The 23921-nt window shown below is 41.3% G+C and overlaps 1 protein-coding gene across 11 annotated transcripts in view; it reads left to right on the forward strand.

Annotated features, from left to right (window-relative positions):
- PCMTD1 (protein-L-isoaspartate (D-aspartate) O-methyltransferase domain containing 1) overlaps nt 1–23291 on the forward strand; it is a 32218-nt gene extending 8927 nt beyond the window's left edge. For 5 of the 11 annotated variants that reach the window (XM_081917590.1, XM_081917593.1, XM_081917595.1 and 2 more), the window contains 8 exons: nt 4987–5073; nt 7144–7238; nt 8700–9125; nt 11677–11779; nt 13822–13993; nt 14947–14967; nt 20968–21091; nt 21965–23291. In XM_081917590.1, the coding sequence (XP_081773716.1) occupies nt 8819–9125; nt 11677–11779; nt 13822–13993; nt 14947–14967; nt 20968–21091; nt 21965–22335 (1098 nt within the window). In that variant the 5' untranslated portion in view covers nt 4987–5073; nt 7144–7238; nt 8700–8818 and the 3' untranslated portion in view covers nt 22336–23291. The remainder of the gene's footprint in view (nt 1–4986; nt 5074–7143; nt 7239–8699; nt 9126–11676; nt 11780–13821; nt 13994–14946; nt 14968–20967; nt 21092–21964) is intronic. The other 6 variants (XM_081917599.1, XM_081917591.1, XM_081917600.1 and 3 more) reach the window with 3 other exon arrangements.
- Nucleotides 23292–23921: the final 630 nt, after the last annotated feature.

The raw sequence follows: 23921 nt of genomic DNA on the forward strand, positions 1-23921 counted from the left end.
ATTCTGTGTTGGATTATGTTTAATTTAATTTAGCTGCCATTTAAAATCCAATATTTTCTCATGAGAGCTTACAAGATTTCAGACAATTTAAAATCATATAAAGTTGGGGAAATTTTGCTTTCTAGATGCTGAATTACAACTCTCATCAGCCCCACCAAGCATGACCAACGATGGTGGTTGTATTTCAGCAATATCTGGAGTGCCCAAAGTTGCCCACATCTGATTTAAAATAATCATAACATCAATAAAAGCATTTCAACCCCTTCTATATCACTTGGATTGAGGGCAAGAATACTGGGTAACAATTTGTCACAATTAGTGGGTAGCTAGTTGTTCTCAAGAGCAGAAGCTCTTTGGTTTGATCCAGGGTTTCAGCACCCAAAAAAAGGAGCAGAAGCTCATACCCCTGCTTTTTCTAAGCCAGGGGACAGCAAGGTTTATCTTGCCTGGGCCAGATCGGTTCCGCGGAGATCCCTTCGTGGGCTGGATCGCACATGCAAGTGGCCGCGATTTTCAGCATTGCGCAGACGTGATTTCCAGTGCCGCGGGAGCAAGTCGCTGTGCTGCGCCAGTTTAGCACAGTGCGTAAGCGGGCCACTCTTTTGGGGGTGGCTCATGGGCTGGTCTAAACGACCTCCGTGGGCCGCTAGCGGCCCATGGGCCTTAGGTTGCTGACCCCTGTTCTAAGCTATGGCGGTATCTGTTTTATGTGTTATTTGTTATAATTTTTATTCCTCACTTATTTAAAGGACCTCAGAATAGAAATCAGTCCTTAACTCATATCCTCACAATACTGGAATTATTAATGTGAGGTAGATTCGGCCATGTGGGTTCTGAGCTTGGGTCTCTCCCATCCCTGTCTATTGCTATTGTCTACTACACCACATTGGTTCTCATCTCTCACTGCTTCAGGAATGCAGCAGACTGTTGTGGTGGGTTGGCACTGGGCTGATGAGCTTATTAACTTGTTCCTCTCAGGCAGTTTTCCTACTGAAATATCCCCCTAAGGTGCTTTTAACCCAGAAGGGGAAATACATGTTTCAAGCAAGTTTAACTACCAGTTTTTACTAAAGAATAGCAACAATAGGTAAAAGGAAACATAGTTCATATGGGGATACTTCTTTTTAAAAACAACAACAAAGGAAGTTGTGTTTGTAATAATTGTATTTGATTCTGAGTGTTTTTACAAAAAGCAACTTTGGTCTTAAGTGTGGATATTATCATAATTCTTTCTCCAACCTCACCCTACCCATTCAACATCTATTGATAAGGAAAACAAAAAGGTGAAAGCACGTTGAAAAGTCAGCTCTCCTTTGGGACTGCTTGGCAATATTTACTATTCAAGAGATTATTGTGGGGACATGTTTAACAAAATTAGAAACTTAATGTAATCAGACTTTTAATGTAATTCAATCTGTATGTTTCTAACTTGTATCAAATAGTAGTTGTTTCTAGACTCTGGTGTTGTTTTTCTTTTGGCTGTGCACACTGTGTATCAGGTTATAACTGTTAGTGTTGATAGCTTTCTTTCTATAGACACTTACTTTAGTATTGTTAGCATTCAACATGATCACATTATTGATGATACTTTCCAAAAGCTGGTAAATCAAAATACCTACTTTTATGTTATATTATGTTTTATGTTATATTAAAACTGTTTTTTAGTACGACAGTAGGGTGAACAAAAACAAGCCATGTACTAGCAACAAATGCCTAAACACTATTTTGTCAGAGGCCTAGTGCTTCCTAAGGGATGCGGGTGATGCTGTGGTCTAAACCACAGAGCCTAGGGTTTGCCAATCGGAAGGTCGGCAGTTTGAATCCTCACGACGGGGTGAGCTCCTGTTGTTCGGTCCCAGCTCCTGCCCACCAAAGCATGTCAAAAGCACGTCAAGTGCAAGTAGATAAATAGGTATTGCTCCAGTGGGAAGGTAAACAGCGTTTCCGTGTGCTGCTCTGGTTTGCCAGAAGCGGCTTAGTCATGCTGTCCACATGACCCGGAAACTGTCTGTGGACAAACGCCAACTCCCTCAGCCTATAGAGCAAGATGATTGCACAACCCCAGAGTCGTCCATGACTGGACCTAACAGTCAGGGGTACCTTTACTTAGTGCTTCCTAAATGGTACAGAAATGCACTTTTTATAAATAGGGTTTCAGAAATCATTATTTTATTGTGTCATATGAAATTTTGCTCTTCGGGTCAGTTTTCCTTAAAATTCCAGAATTAAATATGTGCTTGCAAAACATAATTGGTATACAAATGATAAACAAGTAGGCAGATATATTCTGCAGTGCATGCTACAGTATGCAGTAAATGTTTAGTAGCTGGTACATGGTCATGGCTGTATACAGAGCACTTAAGAAGTCAAAATAACTCAGATTCTATGCACATGAAAGGTTTTTCTACCTGATTTCTCCCCTCCAGCATACCTTTACTTAGAGGTGGAGTGTTACCCAACTGTCAGGGAACTGCCATCAGAGCCAGAGGAGAGGGAGGGCTCCAGAGGGATTCCGGAGAGCGTCCCGGGAGGGAGAGAAGCAGCCCATCTTCTGGGGAAGGAAATCAGCGTAGCACCAGTGGAGAAGGGGGGCAGATGGCGGAATCGGCGAGGTGGCTCCATAACTCCTGGCCGGAGACCAGCGGGGAGAGCACGGGTCCTCCGCTGCCCACACCCTCCCTCGCAGAAGGCTTCCGCGCAGGGAGAGTAGGCGGAGACTAGGCGTCAAAGAGCTTCTTTGCTGGAAGAAGTTCAAGAAACGCCCACTGACGGATTCTGCCAGCGATTGAGACAGCCACGGATGAGTGGCTGTCCGGACAGAAAGAGTTCACCCAGGTAACCCAGCCAGGTGTGGCGCCAATTTATGCACGAGCAACCCCTAGAACCATTACACGAACATTGAGAGAAGCTGTAGGGAGGCACACAGGATTAGAATGTAGAAGAGGAAGTATCAGGATATTCCCTTGCACAAGCATCCTTTGCCCTGGTATTGGATACTGCCTATTAAGTCAGTTGAACAAAGCTGTGATGCAGTACACATGGCATGATACATAAGATGGAATAGATGATATGTTGTATTAATTAGTGTGCAAGTTAGTACTATTTAGATTCCAAATAGTGCAGATGAACATTTACTCAAAGTAATGCATTTCTGTCCAGTAATAATAACTACTAGCCCTTGTAAAGAATTTTGACCACTTTTAGTATTCAGGTAGGTGTTCTCAGTTAGTGGTCTTAGCATTCTGCAAATCAAACACAAATCCTTCGTTGATAAATCCTCTTGATAAGCAGATATAAACTATGTACTTTGAATTGCATGTGGGCTTCATGCTCAGGAATTTTAGGTTATAGTCCTGGACTGTCGACTGTCCTGGGTAGCATAAAGTGTGTCTTTGGTTGCAAACATACATTTTAGTTGTTGTGGCATCTAATTAGTGTGCATGGTTGTTCAGGAATACAGGAATTAGAAACTTAGAAAGTTGATCTTCTTAAAGGTTTAAATAAATCATGTCTGATTTCTGTGACTGTGTGCAGGCAGATATGTATATTTTAGCTTTATTTGCAGCAGCAGCAGCACCCCAAATAACTCTAGTTCATAAAAGTTTCATCATTGAAATCTCTCCACACTTGGGTGGCATACAGGTGCCTGTATCTTCTGATTGGACAAATTCGGGCTGTTGGTATGCCACCCAGCTTGCTGCCCAGTCGCATAGCTGAATAATCTGGCAAAAGTGCTCTGAAGTGTGATGCAGAAGAACCCTAGGACGCTGGTACTGGAAGTCAACAGTATCCATGCTAAAGTTACCTTAACTGAGCCAACTGAGGTCTTCATGGCCTCTGTGGCAAACATGGGGTTGTCCCAAGTTGTCATTGACACAGCACATACGAAAGTTTTTGGTGTGTGGGTGTGAGAAAGACAGAGACAGAGAATTGTGGTTAGACGATTATCTGGGGTAGTTTGTTCATGCATAGATGTAGGACCCATTAGGATGATTCATCCTTAGGGATTTGCAGAATCCAAAGAATTCCTGAATGCGTTGCGGGATTTTCCAGAAGCCAGAACTGGAAATTCTATTGACTCTTTGGGCTGTATATGAAATGACAAGATGTGCCGGGAAGTTGATATGATTGCTGCTGAATGCCCACTCTGACACTTTGGAACCATCCCTTTTCCCCCCAGGATGCTTCAAGATATGAAACAGGATTTGTGAGGCTAGAATGCAAGTGGCATAAGATTCAGTGTGAGGTTGACTGAACATGTGCCTATTGTCGTGCCTATTGCAGGAGGTGAAGGAGGCTTACTTTGGTGCCTCCCTTGCATTCTCAAGCGCCTGGCCATCAGTGCTTTTCTGTGTGGTGAAGAGACCTTTGACACATGTCCCAGGAATAGTGTTGGAACCAAAAGAGGCCTGCTGTGACATGTTTGCCATGTTACCATAATTACAGAGCTAGATGAGGTGTCCCAACACATCTTGCCCAATTTTATGGGATCTATTTTTCATTGACCTGATCTGATAATGTAGATAAAGCACTTTAAGTGGTTTGGCCCACAGCTTGTTATGCACAGTGGTTATTCCATGAACTGCCCTGAGACCCCTGGGTATATAAATTCAATATGTAATAATAGTTCCCTCCAGCCCTGCTGTGCCCCTGTATTGTGGTAGCCCCTTTCTCTGCAATATGTGGCTGAGCAACCATCGGCTGTTTCAGACATCTTGTAAAGATTGTGGTGCCCAGGTGGTCCCTGACTCATAAGATTGGACCCTGTTTTATGTGTTTGAATCCCCTGAATTTGTTTTACTTGCTTTTATATCCCTGCATATACTTTTATAATTCTGCTTTATTGGTTTTAGATTGAATTTTGTTTTAATGATATTGTTTGTTTAATTGTGTTGCTTGTTTTTTATATTGTATACGACTTAGGAATTTTAAAAATATTAAACAGTTTATAAATGCTTTAAAATAATTCACTTTATTATTTTACAGTAATTCTGTGATGATGATACTTGCAGAAAAATACAGCCAAGGAAAGATAGGCCAGAAGGCTTCTTCCTAGAATTACCATTTTTCTAGGTAAGTGATTCCCTTTTTATTTCAGTAAGTAGATTGTTTTAGTACAAAACAGGGCTTTGGTTAATGAATATTAATTAGAGAATAGTTAAAAGGATACAAAATTGTTAGGATTTGATTGTACAGTATTTGAGGTTGCAACCTCTTAAGCCCTGTTCCAGTACTGGTAATGCCAACTTCTCCAGCCTAGGGTTTTAGTTACTAACAAACGTATTTAGGAGCCGTCCCTACACTTAGCATTCCTATCAGAGAAATTGTGTGGGTGGATTCAAAATGCATGCTATGGGGTTGATAGGTGCCCTTCCCAATGCAAATGGAGGAATCTCATAGGGGAAAATATATGGGGCATTCTTCCATGTTGTGCTGAGAGCCTAACAAAGGCGGCATTTTTTCATCTCTGCCAAGCTAAGCAGTTGGCTCCTTACCTCTCTCTCCCTGACCTAGCCACTGTGATCCACGCGACGGTCACCTCCAGACTGGATTCTTGTAATTTGCTCTACGTGGGGCTGCCCTTGAGACTGACCCAGAAACTCCAGCAGGTGCAGAATGTTGCAGCGAGAATCCTTACGGGGTCCTCGCTGCGAGATCACATTCACCCAGTGCTATACCAGCTGCACTGGCTCCCGGTGGAGTACAGGATCAGGTTTAAGGTGCTGGTTTTAACCTTTAAAGCCCTATACGGCCTAGGACTCTTGTACCTATGGGACCGCCTCTCCTGGTATGTCCCACAGAGGAACTTACAATCTTCAAACAAAAACATCTTGGAGGTCCCAGGCCACAGACAGGTTAGGCTGCCCTCAACCAGAGCCAGGGCTTTTTCGGCTGTGGCTCCGATCTGGTGGAACGCTCTGTCACAAGACATTAGGGCCCTGCGGGACTTGACATCTTTCTGCAGGGCCTGCAAGACAGAGCTGTTCCGCCAAGCCTTTGGCCAGGGCACAGCCTGACTCCCTCCTTTGGCAATCTTCACAGAACTCTACCCAATGGTTGCCATCAATTTGATTTGAAGTAATTTTTTAATGAAATGATTTTTAAATGTTGTCTTATTTTATTGTTGTTAGCCGCCCTGAGCCCGGCTTCGGCTGGGGAGGGTGGGATATAAATAAAAAATTATTTATTTATATTTGAAAGGTAGTTGAGATAGGTAGGAGCATTTTGGGAATCTCAGAACCAACCTCTAACCTTTAAATTACACATTTCATATCAAACTTTAGATTTGGCATTGAATAGACATGCAGATGAAGGAAGATCTGTATCAGACAGATGATCCTTTAAGTTTCTGATAGTTTATAATGCATGCATGTCCATTCCCACTTCATCATCTTTGATCCCCCTCAGTTCTGCAGTCCTGAGGCAACTAGCAATTGGAACAGTGGATTCCTTCTGCCAGGGATGGAGTAGCATGCACTTTGGCTGCTGTATGAGATCAAACTGGTCATCTCTTTGCCACAATCTTTCTGTAAAGCAGGGGCTGCAGTCTGCCAGTGCCAGTGTCAAAAGCCAGAGTGCACTTTTACTTTAGTGATCCCAGGACAACTGCAATTGAGCAGTAAGGCTGAGAAAAAAATGTCATATTGTGTTAAAAGCCAGCAGGATGTAGTAGTTAGCATTAATGTAAGATCAAAGTGACCCTGGTTCAGATCCCCACTCACCCTAATCTACTTCATAGAATAGGCAAAGAACCATATACTACCCTAAGCTCTTTGGAGGAATGGCAGATACAGTTATAATTATAAGGAGAAACAGGTAAGGGAGGATGCAGAGTGGCCAAGAGAAAGCGCTCTTATAAAAATGAACTTTTCTATCCAATAATCAATCATGTTCCAGCCTTGTCACATAGAAATATAATGCCTGACCAGTACTTATGAATGCAAAACAAACTCAATGTGGTGTATAAATAAAATATAAGCCTGTAACATTTTGAAACTTTATACAAATAATTGCATCTCCTAGCCAAGCGGCCAATAACATGTTCATATATTGACGGGTTTATGTATGTATATAAGTGCAAATTGCATAAGACAGATGTCAATGTCTAATTGAGGCATGTTTTGACTATGGAGTCCTCTTCAGTGGCAGATATTGAAGGGCATAAGGGAAGAAATTATCACTGTCGGAAGAAAACTTTTGGGGGGGCTCTGTATTGCTGCATTTTGGAAGACTGTAAGGTATGCATTTTTCAATCAATAAAGGAATTTTGTTGCGTCATGTTATAAATATGACCATGCACTCTTGTCTCCTGCCCAAAATAATGTACTTAATTGTTTGTCTATTTATTGATTTATATATGCGTACTAGTTGGTTAGTATTATTGTATATAATAACATTATTTGTCTGAATTTATTTGTTATAAAGTTTCATTTTAAGTTGCTTTATATAAGTTACAGGCTTTCATTTTGTTTATAAGCCACCTTGATTTTATTCTGTATTCATCCTGATGTTATATTTGCTTGCCTCCATCTTTCTTCTTCTTTCCCACAGGGCAGGTCATGTCAATGTCCTTTGTGGTAGGGGCAGTCCTGGAGCTGGCCCTTATGTTGTCATTGCCTCTCTTGTATTATTCTACCCACACACACTTCAATGCATCCCCCATAATCCATACGTCAATGCATTGGCTGAGCAGCTGACAGTTGTTTAAAAGCTAATGTAATGTGTGAACCAAAAAGAATATAGCTCAACTTCTTTTTGAAAATAAATCACTTTCCTTTCAGGACGAACAAGATTACTTTATCTCATTGCAAGTTTTACATGTCATACCATGCATAAGTAGTTGCTGCTGCTGCTTCATGGAAATTGGAAAGATAAATAGTATACAATATGCAGAGTTTTCAGGGGGAAAACTGTAGACGAAAACTGGATAATTAAGCTCCTTGATGCTAACTGGGTTTTAAAGAGTGAATCAAACAAGTGTCTTGTTTTGGTTTCTCTGTACCTTGTTAGCTGGTGCAATTCTCCCTGCACCGACCTTGAAACAAAACTAGAGATTGGTTACATTATTTGGCTTTGTCCTTTTTCTAAGAACAATACAAGATACTTTTCTCAGGGCAGTTGAAGACTCAACCCAACCTTTTACTGCATGAAGTCTCTGCCCTCCCCCGGACATTTAGCTTTGATAATAGAATTAAAATCACCATACAATCCAGGGCTTATCCTGTGTTTTCCTTTTAGTGGGTGTAGTGAGTTAGACAGGAGGCTGAGTGCCAACTTGTGCATCCTTATATTCAGTTAGAATAACACAATACTGTTATACTCATGTTTTGTATTGATTCTTGGTACTGTGGCACTGAAACAACTTTCTTTTTTCCTTTTCTGTTTCTCAGCGTGTTTTCTTGTATATTTAATATGGATGTGCTCCTTTCTTTTAATAGCGCTATGTCTACCTGAGAATCAAATGTACATTTATTTTGACCTTGCTCCATTTGGTATGGATTACTTTGACCTATTAGGGCTCATGGTTACAAGCAATAAAAACTTTAGTTGTACACCAAACACTTGGGTTGATTCATACTTGCATTGTTCAAAATATTAGGCACAAATTAATATTATTAGCTTCCATACCCTGTGTTCAATTAGATTTTTTTTTTAATAACCTGTGAAAATAAAAGCATGTCCTCTTAAAAATCTTTTAGGATCCTCTTGCAAAGCAGTATTGAACCTGACAGGATTGGATTCCCTTCTACATGGAAACGTCAAACAAGGGCCTGCCAATGTGTTGCCGGAGTTAATTGAATTGTTATAGAAAATCATCATGGGAGGAGCTGTGAGTGCAGGAGAAGACAATGATGATTTAATTGATAACTTGAAAGAAGCACAATATATTCGCACTGACAGAGTGGAGCAAGCCTTCAGAGCTATTGATCGCGGTGACTACTACCTGGAAGGCTATAGGGACAATGCATATAAAGATTTGGCTTGGAAGCATGGAAATATACATTTATCAGCCCCTTGCATTTATTCTGAAGTCATGGAAGCTTTGAAACTTCAGCCAGGATTGTCTTTTCTTAATCTGGGTAGTGGAACCGGCTATTTAAGCACAATGGTGGGATTAATATTAGGTAATATTTTTTTTAAAAAAAAATGTTAATAATATATGTTTTATATTATTTATTAAGAATCTCAGTTTTACAACTGTGTGCATGCATAACTGTCATTTAGCTTCATAGCACTTTATAAGGAGGTTTTCCAGATGAATTGTACTTATGTACAATTGACTTCAATGCCTTAAAATATTATTCAAGAATTTCAAATGCAACCTCCACCTTTTGCTTTTGATTCTTTACTTCATAACTTGTGTTTTATTTATGATTTCGCTATTTTAGAAATGAGAGTTGAGTATTTCACTTGCATTCTTATTTAGGGCCAAACAATATGAGATATGGGAGATCTGAGATTGGATTTCCAGTGCTGCTAGTTCAAAGAAACTGGGTAAAGCAGTAGGATTTGGACATTAATGCTAGGGAGAAGGGGTCATATAACCCATTCTTTCTGTGCTGGTAGTACCTCTTGTGTTATACATTATGGCAAATCATATCTCAGGGATATAGATCAGAAAAGGAATGCTATATTCCGAGCATCTCTGTTCTGATCCAAATTTGAGAGATTCTGTAGATGGTTTAGCCAAAAGTGGAAATAGAGTCCAGCCATGGATCTCTTGCATTCCATGCAGTTTTGTTCTGAATAGTGTGGTGTTTTTTAAAAAATTATTAAAACTATTAATGAAACTAACAAATAATTAAGTCAATCTTTAATGACATGGGGAAATCCCTGAAAATTATTATTCATTCTAGAGAAAGCAGGAGTAAGACTGTCAGTTCACTGCTCCCTCTTGTGGGGAATAAAATATCTCTTCTCTTAATGCAGCATTGACCAAATTTATGGGGATGAAATTTAAACTTTTTTCTTGATAGATTGTTTGAATTGTTCATGGCATGAGATTCTGTAACTTTATCCAAGTAATTAAATGTTTTGATACCTTTCCCAAGCATCTCCTGAACTTAAAATCCATAAATCATTTCGTTGCTAGTAATGGAGCATTGTTTCAAAGGTGCTTGTGTTGAAGTACATAGACACATGGGTGCATATTCTTATGAGCAGTTCTAGATGGCAACTCCTCCAGCAACATGGGAAGTTGAACAAGAAGGTATCAAACTACAGTGGTGCCTCGCAAGACGAAATTAATTCGTTCCGCAAGTCTTTTCGTCTTGCGAGTTTTTCGTCTTGCGAAGCACGGTTTCCCATAGGAATGCATTAAAAATCAATTAATGCGTTCCTATGGAAACCGCCTTCAGACCAGGTCTGGGGACAGTCTGTCCCCCGACCTCTTCTGAAGGCTGGCGGGGGGCAAAAGTCTTTGCTCCCCCCTGCCTGCCTTCCCGAGAGAGCGGAAAACGCAGCGCTGCCTTCCCGCTCTCCCGGCAAAGCAGGCAGGGGGGACAAAGACTTTTGCCCCCCGCCCGCCTTCGGAAGAGGTCCAGGACCTCTTCCGAAGGCGGGCGGGGGGCAAAAGTCTTTGTCCCCCCTGCCTGCCTTCCCGGGGGCTTTTAAATCGCCCCGGGACTGTCCGGGGCGATTTAAAAGCCCCTGGACGGCTTTTGAAGGCAGGCGGGGGGAGCAAAGACTTTTGCCCCCCGCCAGCCTTCAGAAGAGGTCCTGGACCTCTTCCGAAGGCGGGCGGGGGGCAAAAGTCTTTGTCCCCCCTGCCTGCTTTGCCGGGAGAGCAAATCAAACACTTGAATCAAACACTTGGATAAAGTTACAGGAACTGACACAATCTCAGTACTTTGAAAGATACTGTTGTGTGACTGTAGACATTATTTCTGGTTATGTCTGTCTCCAGCTTGGTTTTTACTTGCATTTCTTCACTCTGTCACAGGCATGTGAATAGTAGCAATTGGGAAGGAAAATGTAGTGTGGGAACCATCCCATAATTAAGCTATCTCAAAAGGGAGAATAAAGCTGGTCCTCTCTAGTTAAACATTTCAAGGTAGTCTGTATAAATGATCACATCATTTTTTTCATCCTAGATGAAATAATTAAAATCTGTCCATTATGAACACATATTGCAGCTTTGGGGTTGAAAGCCTTTTTAAAATACACCCCCCCCACACACACTTCATTTTATAGCCTAGCAGGAACCATCAGCTCTAAGTTGGATGCACCATTTTTACCAACCTGGTCACACATTCTGAAGCTCAGAGGGGCATGACCAGGAATCAGTGTAGTTTCATCAGGATCCAAGCATGAGAGCAGAAATGCATAAGGAACAAGCCAATGAGCCCAGCAGGTGCCAGCCATGTGACTGGAGAGGGGAATACTAGAGCTACAGCTGTGCTGAAATTTCCTTGTTAAACACTTTCAGCTTGAAACTAGGGTTTTGGATAGGAAAAAGAGTTTCATTAAACAGTCCCTTCCTTTTCTCTCTCTCTCTCTCTCTCCATCTCTCCCTCCCCCTCCCCTCTCCCTCTCTTTTTCTCCTCACATTTCTTCACTTCCCAAATACTCTACTGGCTTAAAGTTGCTTAGTGTTCATATCAAATGTCCACCTTCATATACAAGGCACTCTTTGATTTAGTGAGGCTTAAATTGCTGCTGATTCTTAATTTACAGGCCCTTTTGGAATAAATCATGGAATAGAACTTCATCCAGATGTGGTGGAATATGCCAAGGAAAAACTGGAGAGCTTCATAAAATATAGTGATAGTTTTGATAAGTAAGTATGTTGTCTGCTTGGCTCGTTTTTGTGGCCTTAAACAGTTATTGTATGGTGGAAGTAAAACACACACATTTTTTCTGGGATTTTTAAAGGAAACCTATACTATTAATTATTGCAGCCACATAGTATTTCACACAAGTTTGCAATACAATGTTAAATTGTGAAGTTTTCAAAATACGGAGATGGGTATCTGGATTTTCCATTATGAGTGGGGGCTTTATCACAGGGATGGAAAACTGAGGGTCAAATGCATCTTTCCAGGCCCCTCTATCTAGCCCCCAGGCTGCACTCTCAAGAACTGCTTTTGCCTGGTTGGACTGTATTCTTGAATTGTAATAATGCCTCTTGCTTTCCTGGATAGAGAGGCAGAGGGGTTTGTGTATGCATAATCCTCTGAACCTTGTGTGGTTGGAATGTAGCTTGATATACAAAGATAAGATTCATAGTTTTATTCCGCCTACTTTTTGCCTTTAGCTCCCAGAAAGGTTCCGCACAAGAGAATGCAACCGTTGGGCTGAAAAAGCTTAATCATGCCTGCTTCACTGCAATTGCATTATGAGTAATTGTGAACTCTCTTTCAATGTGTTCTTTTACTGACATAGATATGTCTTTGCTATATCTACTGCTGATTAAGAGGATCCATCAATCCTTTGCCATATCTTTCCCCACTCCAGTCCAGTGCTCAGATTTCTGAGTATGCTTTTTCACATATCAGGAATAAACTAGATTGTTATACTAGAAGAGTACTGTGTCTCTAAATATAACTGAGCTTCAGATTGGACTGTATAATATATTTGACAATTTGAAAATATTTTAAATTTAGTACCTATGTGTCAGGGACGCGGGTGGCGTTGTGGTGTAAACCATTGAGCCTTGGACTTGCCAATTGGAAGTTTTGCGGTTCAAATCCCTGCGATGGGGTGAGCTCCCGTTGTTCGGTCCCAGCTCATGCCAACCTAGCAGTTCAAAAGCACACCAAAGTGCAAGTAGATAAATAGGTACCGCTCTGGCGGAAAGGTAAATGGCGTTTCCGTGCACTGCTCTGGTTTCTCCAGAAGCGGCATAGTCATGCTGGCCACATGACCCAGAAAAACTGTCTGTGGACAAACGTTGGCTCCCTTGGCCAGTAAAGCAAGATGAGCGCCGCAACTCCAGAGTCGTAAAGCAAGATGAGCGCCATAACTCCAGAGTCGTTCGCGACTGGACTTAATTGTCAGGGGTCCTTTACCTTTTTTTTACCTACTGTATGTGTCTGTGGTTTTAAATATTTTTGGCTATTTGTTACTGGTTAGAATGAAAGGGCTTACACCATGTATTCCAGATTTTGTGTATTATGGAACACTAGCTGTTTCAAAATTGTATCTTGGCACATAAATCAGGTATGGTGGTAATTGTTATCTGGTTGGGCAGTGTGTTAGCATCTACCTACAGATGGCCAGCAGATTAAAAACTAAGAGGAGTTGACACAGGCCCAGCTTTCTTTTTAAAAATGAATATTTTTGCCATATATTGACAGATCATTAAAGAAGGGGGCAAGGCAGGATTTCTTTATGTCCAATTATTTGAAAAGTTGTTCTGAAGAGTGGAACTGCAGAGTTCTCGCTGACTCAGTGCATATAATTAGGGAATGTTTTCAATATGAACTACATGTTATGAATTCATATAAAGTGATCTTGTCAACTAAAGGCAATGTGTATATATTTGAATTTGAATTTATATGTAAGTAAAACACATTCAGAGATTTAAGTCCAGTGAAATGAATGAAACTTAAAATGTGCAGCTATAACTGAAATTTGGCTGTAATAAATGTAGATGTATTGGGTTCATGGTAAATCTAAGTACTGTATACCATCAAGATAATGCAACAGCAGTAAGTGCTATTCATTACAATAAACTGTCCATACTCCCGCTGAATTCCCATTAGTTCTCAAGTTTCTCTGATTTGCCAAAGGACAACTAAAAAGTGCAATTTTAAGTGCAATTTAGTGTTTTTCTATAATGGTATCTATAAAAACATGAAATGTTTGTTTTATCCACAGATTTGAATTTTGTGAACCTGCCTTCGTAGTTGGCAACTGCTTGCAAATCTCATCAGATAGTCATCAATATGACCGGATTTACTGCGGAGCTGGTGTACAAAAAGACCATGAGAACTACATGAAAATATTATTGAAAATTGGAGGCATTCTAGTTATGCCTATTGAAGATCAGGTGATTAAGTATGTTTGTCATGTGTGTTTAGTTGTAACAGATAAAAAGTAGTGCTCTTGTGTGTGGACTCGTAATGACTTTCTTAATGTCAATTGCCTCAGTACAGTGAATACAAAGGTATTTTGTAAACCTTAAAGCAGAGAATAGCAACATCTAAACAATAGACCACATAATCTCACTCTTCTCTTTCCTTTGACTTCCAGTGATCCCAGTTGTGCACATTATAGCTTATTAGGACCATCCCTGGCCTTTAGTCAATTTTTTTCTGACAGAGCCCTCCTCTGGTTTTGTTGTGCCACAAAAATTGAGTGGCCTATTCATGTGTTCATAACAACAAAAAGCTTATGTGTACAGGAATCCTCTGTCCTACCTTCAGACAAGCTATCTATCCCTGCTCTTAAATTAACACTGTTATCAAGGCATCATCATGCTGCAGTTCAGCCTGTTTAAGAATGCACTTTGATTAGTGACTGCTACCCTTTCAGTGCTACTACTGCTATTTATAGTTTTATGTTCAGCATTGTTCAGTTAATCTCTTAACTGAGCTTTAGATAGCTATGGTAATGTTATCAAAATAGCATACCTTTGACTTCCCTGTGACTGGATCCCACACTGCTTTGCTAATGTCTGAATAAAGCAATTGCTCAGGACATGCAGATCATCTGATAAGTCTTGCATGATTTCATTATTCATTTGTTAGCAGGAGTACCAAGGGATCTAGCCAACAGGTAAGTGCACCCACCGTAATTCAGAAATTGGTCCTCTAAAAATCCAGACAAATTAGAAACTATGGACTCCGAGTGAATATATGTTTTAAAGCACAGTGTAATGCTCAGTGACCAGCAAACTGGGACATTTCTTTCTCTTTCCTTTTCAGTCAAGGACAGAATGTTTTGAAAAGCATGAAACGTTTAGTGATACAATAATACTTAGTACTTATTTTTCATTCATAGATATCAAAGGGCTTTTCTACGGTGAGTATAATTATCTCCATTTTACAGATGGGGATGTGTAGGTACACTGATACATGACTTGCTCAAGCTGACAGTATCCCTAAGAAGCTTGCCTTGCTCAATAAGTTACCAAATACCTTTAGAATAAGAATGCTCATCAGTTAAATATTATATAACAACTTTATAATTTCTCCTCAATACACAAAACAGCTCATTCTACTACTATATTTTAAGGAAGCATGGATGCTTTTTGAATTGAGAGGTTTACATCATACCACTCTTGTTCAGTAATCACTGATAGCTATCCATTAAGGGAAAACAACACTGGACTGAAGCAAAGGCTTTCAAAATAAATAATTGTATTGCTGATCTGCCCAGAGGATTGCAAGCTTAATATGTTTGCAGGGAAAATTGGACAGGTAATGCTGACTTAACAGATCTTTAATATAAGTATTGAGGAATTTTAAAACCTATCATGAAAACTGCTGTAATTATGTCTTCTAATTCCATCCTTGGAAAACACCAAAGGAGGGCCTCTTAAGCAAATTTGTGCGCTCTCAGTGTGAACACTTATCCTTTCCCCCCCATCAGATATACGCAACTAGTTTTAATTATGCATCTTTAATTTCTGGATATTGTGCATATTAATATATGTATTTAAATACTCATTGTCCTGGGCAATTCATGGATTTGCATGCATCAGATTTCAGTCAATGATATAATTGTACTAAAACATTCCGAAAGTAGCTGAGTTTTCTTTGTTTACATCAACCCTACAAATTAATGTAGACCTGCAACCCTTTTTAAAGTTAGCAAGGATACATAAAGTGTTTCTAAAAGTAAACTGGGAATAATGTGAAATATGTTTGAATGTAACAGAATAAATGTAGGCTCCCTGTTCCGCCAGTTAAAAATATGTTCTCTTCTTTTTCTCAAGGTGAGAAGTACTAGACAGTGACTTAGTTTGGATAATCATTTCCAGGCTTATTAAGATGAAAAATGAGCAAGCCGTATGCCTCCACATAGTCACTGCAGGCACAAGCAATCAGACCAGGAAGCATCTAATTAATCCAAGTTCTTTGAGTAGTCTCTGTGGAGCCACATATGGGTTCTGTGCCTCTCCACAGAGCTTCTTTTGAGAAGACTCTATAGCTAGGCTCTAGTTTTCACATGTGCCCCCTCCCCCATCCATATATTAAGGGGCATGGTTCCCTCTCCTTCACTCTTTCATGTCACAGGACACACCTCGTATGAAATCTTTTGAAGACTTGATAACTTAAGTACCGTATTTTTCGCACCATAGGGCGCACCGGACCATAGGGCGCACCCAGTTTTTTGGGGGGGAAATAAAGGGGAAAAAATTATTTCCCCCCCAGGTGCGGGGCTGGGGCGGGGGAAGCTAGAGCTTCCCCCGACCCCAGCCCTCAAACAGGCAGTTCTCCGCAAGCAGCGGGAGCACTCCCGCTGCTTGCGGAGAGGTCCGCGAAGCCTGGACGCGCTGAGCTCAGCGCGCCCAGGCTTCGGCATGCAGGCACCTCTCCGCAAGCAGCGGGAACGCTCCCGCTGCTTGCGGAGAGGTCCGCGAAGCCTGGACGCGCTGAGCTCAGCGCGCCCAGGCTTCGGCATGCAGGCACCTCTCCGCAAGCAGCGGGAACGCTCCCGCTGCTTGCGGAGAGGTCCGCGAAGCCTGGACGCGCTGAGCTCAGCGCGCCCAGGCTTCGGCATGCAGGCACCTCTCCGCAAGCAGCGGGAACGCTCCCGCTGCTTGCGGAGAGGTCCGCGAAGCCTGGACGCGCTGAGCTCAGCGCGCCCAGGCTTCGGCATGCAGGCACCTCTCCGCAAGCAGCGGGAACGCTCCCGCTGCTTGCGGAGAGGTCCGCGAAGCCTGGACGCGCTGAGCTCAGCGCGCCCAGGCTTCGGCATGCAGGCACCTCTCCGCAAGCAGCGGGAACGCTCCCGCTGCTTGCGGAGAGGTCCGCGAAGCCTGGACGCGCTGAGCTCAGCGCGCCCAGGCTTCGGCATGCAGGCACCTCTCCGCAAGCAGCGGGAACGCTCCCGCTGCTTGCGGAGAGGTCCGCGAAGCCTGGACGCGCTGAGCTCAGCGCGCCCAGGCTTCGGCATGCAGGCACCTCTCCGCAAGCAGCGGGAACGCTCCCGCTGCTTGCGGAGAGGTCCGCGAAGCCTGGACGCGCTGAGCTCAGCGCGCCCAGGCTTCGGCATGCAGGCACCTCTCCGCAAGCAGCGGGAACGCTCCCGCTGCTTGCGGAGAGGTCCGCGAAGCCTGGACGCGCTGAGCTCAGCGCGCCCAGGCTTCGGCATGCAGGCACCTCTCCGCAAGCAGCAGGAGCCCAGCGCTGGGCTCCTGCTGCTTGCGGAGAGGTGTGCGAAGCCTGGAGAGCATGAGGGGTTGGTGCGCACCGACCCCTCTCACTCTCCAGGCTTCAGCGAAAGCCTGCATTCGCACCATAGGACGCACACACATTTCCCCTTCATTTTTGGAGGGGAAAAAGTGCGTCCTATGGTGCGAAAAATACGGTAGATTCCCCGACTCCCCAATACTATTATTTCACAAATGCAGGTAGAGATGCCGTCAGAATCACCCTTCCCAGAGGTTTCAATGCTTTTCCTCCTCGCTAGTCAGTTTCCAGTTTGGCCTGCACCAAAGCTGTCTTTCCTTTAATCTCTTGTCATCCTGCTCAGCCTTGCTATCTTATTGTTGTGTGTAGTGTTTCTCAGTGTTTATGAGTCTATTCCTTATTTTTTCATCTGTTTAAAGTAAAAAAAAAAAGTTCATTTTATTCTGAGGTTCATTTTATGTTTTTCTATATGCTACAGTCATTTGTTTTCCATTTTTCTAGTTTTCTTTTTTCCTTTTGTTTTGACTATTCTTTTGGTGTGACCACTTTGTCACTGGGCTTCAGCCCTTCTAAGCCCCCCCCCCCAAAGTGCAAAACCTGTGGTCAATGACACCAAGACATTGCTGCTTCAGCCATTCTGATGACAGCCTTCAGGCATGCCAGTGCCATTAAAAAGAGAGGGGAACTCCTCTTTAAAAACACCCCATTGCAGATTCCCACATACAGAACTGCCTATATCAGCTGCAATCGCAGCGCAAGGGTAGCCAACGTGGTGCCCTCCAGATGTTGCTTGACTCGAACACTCATCAGCCCCAACCAGCACTGCCCCAACTCTACAGCTACTATGCTGCCACCACCCCTATATCAGGGACAAGAAATGCCTCAATCAGCTGGTGTGAATCTCAGCTGATTTATCTGCTGATGATTTACAGCAGTGCGGAAAACCTCAGTGATGGGATTGTAATTGTCTAACTTATAATGCAGAGTCTCTGCTGCCATTGCTTCATTACAGAGTGTTGAGGTCTTATCAAAGCTGAAGAGTCTCAATGCCAGTATCTATCCCTGCTCCATTTTTCAGTGGGGGCTTTACTGTTACTGCCTTTGAATCAGGAGTGAAGAATCCTTGATATCAATGACACTCCCAACTTCTTTTTATTTTGCTTTCCTCTTTTCAATGATAGCTTCACTTGGTATTGACACTGAAGGAATCATTGAGCATTCATTAGGTTTCCTTTCATCTAGCTGCAGCAGCCCTTGAAATGTTTGGTAGTGGCAGCATCTGTGCATTGCACATAGCATTAACTTTTCACGTCACCAACATTTGGGGCAAAGAGGTTTTTCTTTGTTCTTCCACAAATGGCATCTTTCAAGATCAGTACCCCGGTGCTAGAACATATAATCAACTATTAGATAACAGTTGTAGGTGTGGAGATTAACTACTGTTTGGACCAGAAGTCCAGATTCACTTCCTACAGGCTTCCTCATGACGAAGAACCACTACTTTATGTAAGGAGGGCTATTAATATGTCTGCTACCCTTTGTACAGGGACCAAAGTGAAGTTTAGTAATGGTATAGACTTTCAGCACCAACTGTGCACATTGAGCAGCAGTCTGGGATTCAGAGAAATGTTGAAAACAGAACACATTTCCTAGGGAGTTGCACCATTGATCCCTCTAGCCTCCGCTTCTATGTGACAGGGATTTGTTGGTGGCATCTTCTTCACTTCTGTGGTCCCTTTTCAGGCGGCAGTATGCACTCATGATAGCTAACCCTTTCACAACAACTCACCTCCTTCCCATAGCTGGTCTTTCTTGGATTGACCCTCACCACCTTATATTCATCCTGGTTTTCTCAATCCAGAAAAAAAGGAAATGATTTCATACCTTGGTAATTTGCCAGACTGTGTTTCTAACTGGCCAGCATCAGACCAGCTTTAGCTTTTATCTGCTGTAGCCACCGCTCAGCTTGTGCTCACAGTGTGTTTTTCTGTATTTTAAATTTGGTGCCACCTTGCAACAGTCCTGTTCTGGAGTGGGTTTATTAGCACTCCATGAGGGTTGTTGTTGCTGCTCTTCATTTTTCTTAGAAGAGTCTCATTAGTTGCAACCCTTGACTCAACAGTCTCTAGGTAGGTGCCTCCTTCCAACAGGCCTTGCTCAACTTGTTTTTTGTGCCTGCCCCTACCTTCAGGAACAGCTTGTTACTCTACCTATGTGTGTAGCTGTGCAAAGACTACAAAGGAAATGGATATGTTACTTTCCTGTAACCATAATTCTTGAGAGTGAAAATATGTGTGGACACGCAGCCTGTCCTTTTCATCTTCAGGGGTTAGTGTGTCTTGGAAGTTTTAGACTGTTCAATTTTGGGCCTCTGTGTTGTTCAAAAATTTGAACTGTGCACATAGATGGTGGTAGTGCAGTATCCACCAAAACTCAAGCCTAGCTGTAGAATCTTCCAGAAAGACACTTTGCACAGGTGCAAAACCTGTATGTGTGTGTGCAAAGATGACTACACAATGAGCTAAAGGTACAGGTAAGCAGCCCCACTTTCTCATTTCATCGCACCAAGAAATTAGAGTTGCCAACTTCAGAGTAATATTTTAAATAATGGTTTAAGTTAGTTAATATCCTGGGTGTTTGAAAGATGGTAACCATAGTTTCTCAGTTCAGCTGAAGCAGGAAGTTATGGTTAATTAGAGACTTCTGGTCTGATTGCTATAGGAGCACAGGGCAGTGTTAGAAACTGAGATATGAAAGCTAGGAGATAATGGCACTTTAAGCCTAGGTTATGGGTGCAAAAACGGAATGTCTAGGACTTTTTTTAAAAAAATAGCGAGAATACAAAACTGAAAATGAACTGCAGCTAAAATATTATATTTATTTTTCACATGGTCTAGTCCTTCCCCTGCCCACCCTAATATTCTTAAGAAGATCTCTTTTCCAGTCTTCAGAGAGTACCTGGAAATGGGGAGGCAGAAAATGGTTCCCCTTTCCTTCCACTCTGCAGTTTTAATCTGAAATCATAGGTGCAGTACTGCAGCCAGAGCTCAGAAACTGCTTGCACTAATGAAATTCCCTGTCGCAAAATGCACCTAGAACAATGGGAGTTTTGAACACTGGCACAGGGAATGGCATGCAGGAACATAAGAGTCATATCTCAGTTTATTTAACCAATATATGACTGTCCAAATGTGGTTAGTGATCTCAAATGTAACAATGAACTTGACTTTATTGTTGCATGAAGAATCCAGTGCAGGCGTTGGACTCGCATACTCTTCCTTCCTCCTCTGAGGTTGCCATGAGGGGTTTGGATTTTTCCACTTCCATTTTCAATTAAGCACAGTTTAATATTATGTCTGAACCCCAGACTCTGATTAATTTTAACTGTGGCTTATTGAAACCAGCTAAGGTTGTTTCAGTAATCATATTCAAGACTAACAGTTTGTTCAGGTTTAGCCAAAAAGATAAACTGTGCTTAATAAAATGCAAGGAAAAGCTTCTGATCTCACAGCTGACTGAGGAAGCATGTGATTCTGATGCTTAGCCTTGTGATGGTAAAGCTGTAGTTATGTCAGAGCAAGGCCAGCATATGAGAATTGGACAGGTGTAGATGAAGTCATGTATTTAATTGTTTTGTGTCTGAAACTTAAATGATTCCATGCAGCTAACCCAAATACAAAGAACTGGACAAAATACTTGGGAAAGCAAAAACATCCTTGCTGTTTCATTTGCTCCACTTGTGCAGCCAAGCAAGAGTGACAGCAGCAAAAATGATACTGTGGGACTTCGTAAGTACCATTTAACTCTAGTCTTTCCTTTGGGGCACAGCTACTGATGATACTTACATAAATATTCTTAAAGTTATATTAGAATATATTGCATCAGAACTCAGGCTTTTGGTGTTTCTCACTTCAGACAAACCATGAGCTGTAATCAACGATTTTTCTTGGTCTACCACCCATGATTTGTCCGGCGGAGACAAACCATGAGCCCAAGTTCATATGTAACATTGAACCAAACCTTAGCCCTGGATAGCATGGCAGCTGCAGAATTGTGGGAAGAGTGTAGTGGCTGCAATCTTCACACCATGAACCTGCATGTTCATCATTATTTGACCTAGCATTACCTATGAACTGAGCTACATTCTGTTTAACATGATCTGGTTTAAAAATATGTGGCTAGGGGGACCTAATTGAAGGAACTACATAATAACTCTATGGCCCCACTCTTTTGATAAAATTCTCTTGTAATCTATCAAATTTTGGGCAAAATAGTCATGAAAAAGTGACATGATATTATTACCCACCCACCTCCAATAAATGGGCAGGGCAAACCTCATGCCATATCAACAAAGTGTTCTTGACTGTCCAATTCAAAACTGCAGCATGAGTCAGTGTGACTACTGCTCAAGGAAGAATAAGTCTAAAACTCTGTTGGTTCTGTGTATGACTAGTTGCCTTTAACTGGATACTGGCCAACATAACTGATCTTTTGGCATTGAAAGCATTCTAGTTGTCATCCATTTCATAGTATATTATTTTTACCTTTACTTCTTTCAAAGGTTATTTCCTTTACCTAGTTAAAAATTCACCATCGATTTGCAGTACTGCTCTTAGATAACTTGACCTAGAGAGCAATCTTAATTTTCTCTTTCTTTTCAGCCCCCTGTGCTGTTAGGAATCTACAGGACTTGGCTCGAATCTACATTAGGCGCACTCTTAGAAACTATATAAATGATGAGTTGCAAGCCAAGGGTATTATTCCGAAACCTCCACCCAAACGCAAACGCAGACGGTGCCGTAGGCGCAGGATTAACACCTATGTGTTTGTAGGCAATCAGCTCATTCCTCAGCCTCTAGATAGTGAAGAAGATGAAAAGATGGAAGAAGACAACAAAGAAGAGGATGATAAAGATCACAGTGAAGCCTTGAAGCCAGAAGAACCCCCAATAAATTTATTGCGGGAAAGAATTATGAGTCTGCCACTTCCTGAATCTCTGAAATCGTACTTGACATACTATAGAGAAAAATAATTTGTTTTAAGTAGATGTGATAATGCCTACTTGATAGATCCATTATTCTTGAAATGTAGCATTTACTAAGAAAAACATGGACAGATTTCAGTAGTCTTTCAGTAAGACTAAAGTGCAGTGATAAAATGAAACATAACTTGTCTTAACTTTGCTACAAGGACTTGCACTTAGCTGTAAACTCCTATTTTCAATTCATTTTTGGTTACCTTTTGAAAAATGCTCTTTTAACTCTGATAGAAATATATTCCAAAGCAGTATACCGCACTAATTAAGAGTTTGCATGTGATAAATCTCTTTTCCGCTCTGACAAATTTGTATTTATGAGAGTTGGTGAAATTTTATATGTGTGAATAATTGAATGACTACATTCAGACATCAAATGAGAACTGCCTGCATTAATTCTCTGGAGGAAGTTTTTGAGCATATGGGCAGTTCATCTCATGTTGAATTGGAAAACTTTATTTTTGCCATGGCTGTATCACAATCATCGTTACTGTGTTGATGTGAATGTATTCCAAGGAATACATGAGTGCAATAACTGTGTGCAGACACTGAATGAGCTGGCTTTTAAAAAATATGAACATTCAAGTTCAAAAATGTCAGTAGGCCCTGCTACACTTTATTTTATATATTCTCTTGCCAAAAGATCTCAAGAAAAGTGACTGCTTCTCTTTCAGAGCCTTAAAAAACTTTTGTTGACTATGAAAATTTTAAAAAATGTAATACAACCCTGTTTCTTTAACACCAGCCGATGATAGTCAACAATTTCTCAGACTTTCCAGCATTTATGAATAAGCATTTAGTTTCTTTTTTAAAGTTCATGGTACAGAAAGCATATTTCATATATTAAAGATTGTAATTTAGGTTTCAACTATTTACTACTTTATAGAGTAGAATATGTAAAAAGATTAGCTTGTATTGCTTATTTGCATAGCTGTAATAGTAGGCTTTTCTTTTTTTAAGGAAAAAAGTTTAAGCAGGTGCACTTTAAGTGGAATCTGTACTTATTTAAGACAAGGCATTCAGTTCCGACATTTGCTCTTGATACTCTTCCTTCCTTTTGGAAATTATTAGTAGCATTGCAAGCTTGTATGCTTACATTGCTTGACTATATTCCATCTGCCAGCCCCCTGCTTCACTGGTTTATTTAATGGCATTGCTTGAAGGGGTTGGTTTGTTTTTTTTAATTTTTGCATGATGGACTATGTAATTTTCACTAGCTTTATAATTTAGTGTAAAATATCAATGAAATAAAATGGAGCTCAAGATATGCTGTAAAAACTGCTGCTGTTATGGACACCTGATTTGTTTGGGCCCAATCAAAAGCATTCCTTAGGGACTATTTACTATCTAGTTATATCATAAAACAATTAAAATTCTTAAGATAAAATCAGGATTTATGGTGAGCATTTTACATATTCTCACAGCCTGTCAGTTCGTAGATGGAAACCAGTTAAACAACACCTGATCTAGCAGTTATGGTTTGTAGCATCCACTTTACAATATAAATAATACCTTAATTGGTCACTGTCTATGAAATACATATTTTTACTTAACAGGTTGGATTTCATGCTTTAATTTGCCAA

Source organism: Podarcis melisellensis (genome assembly GCF_964234715.1).
Source record: "Podarcis melisellensis genome assembly, chromosome: 7".
NCBI lineage: Eukaryota > Metazoa > Chordata > Lepidosauria > Squamata > Lacertidae > Podarcis > Podarcis melisellensis.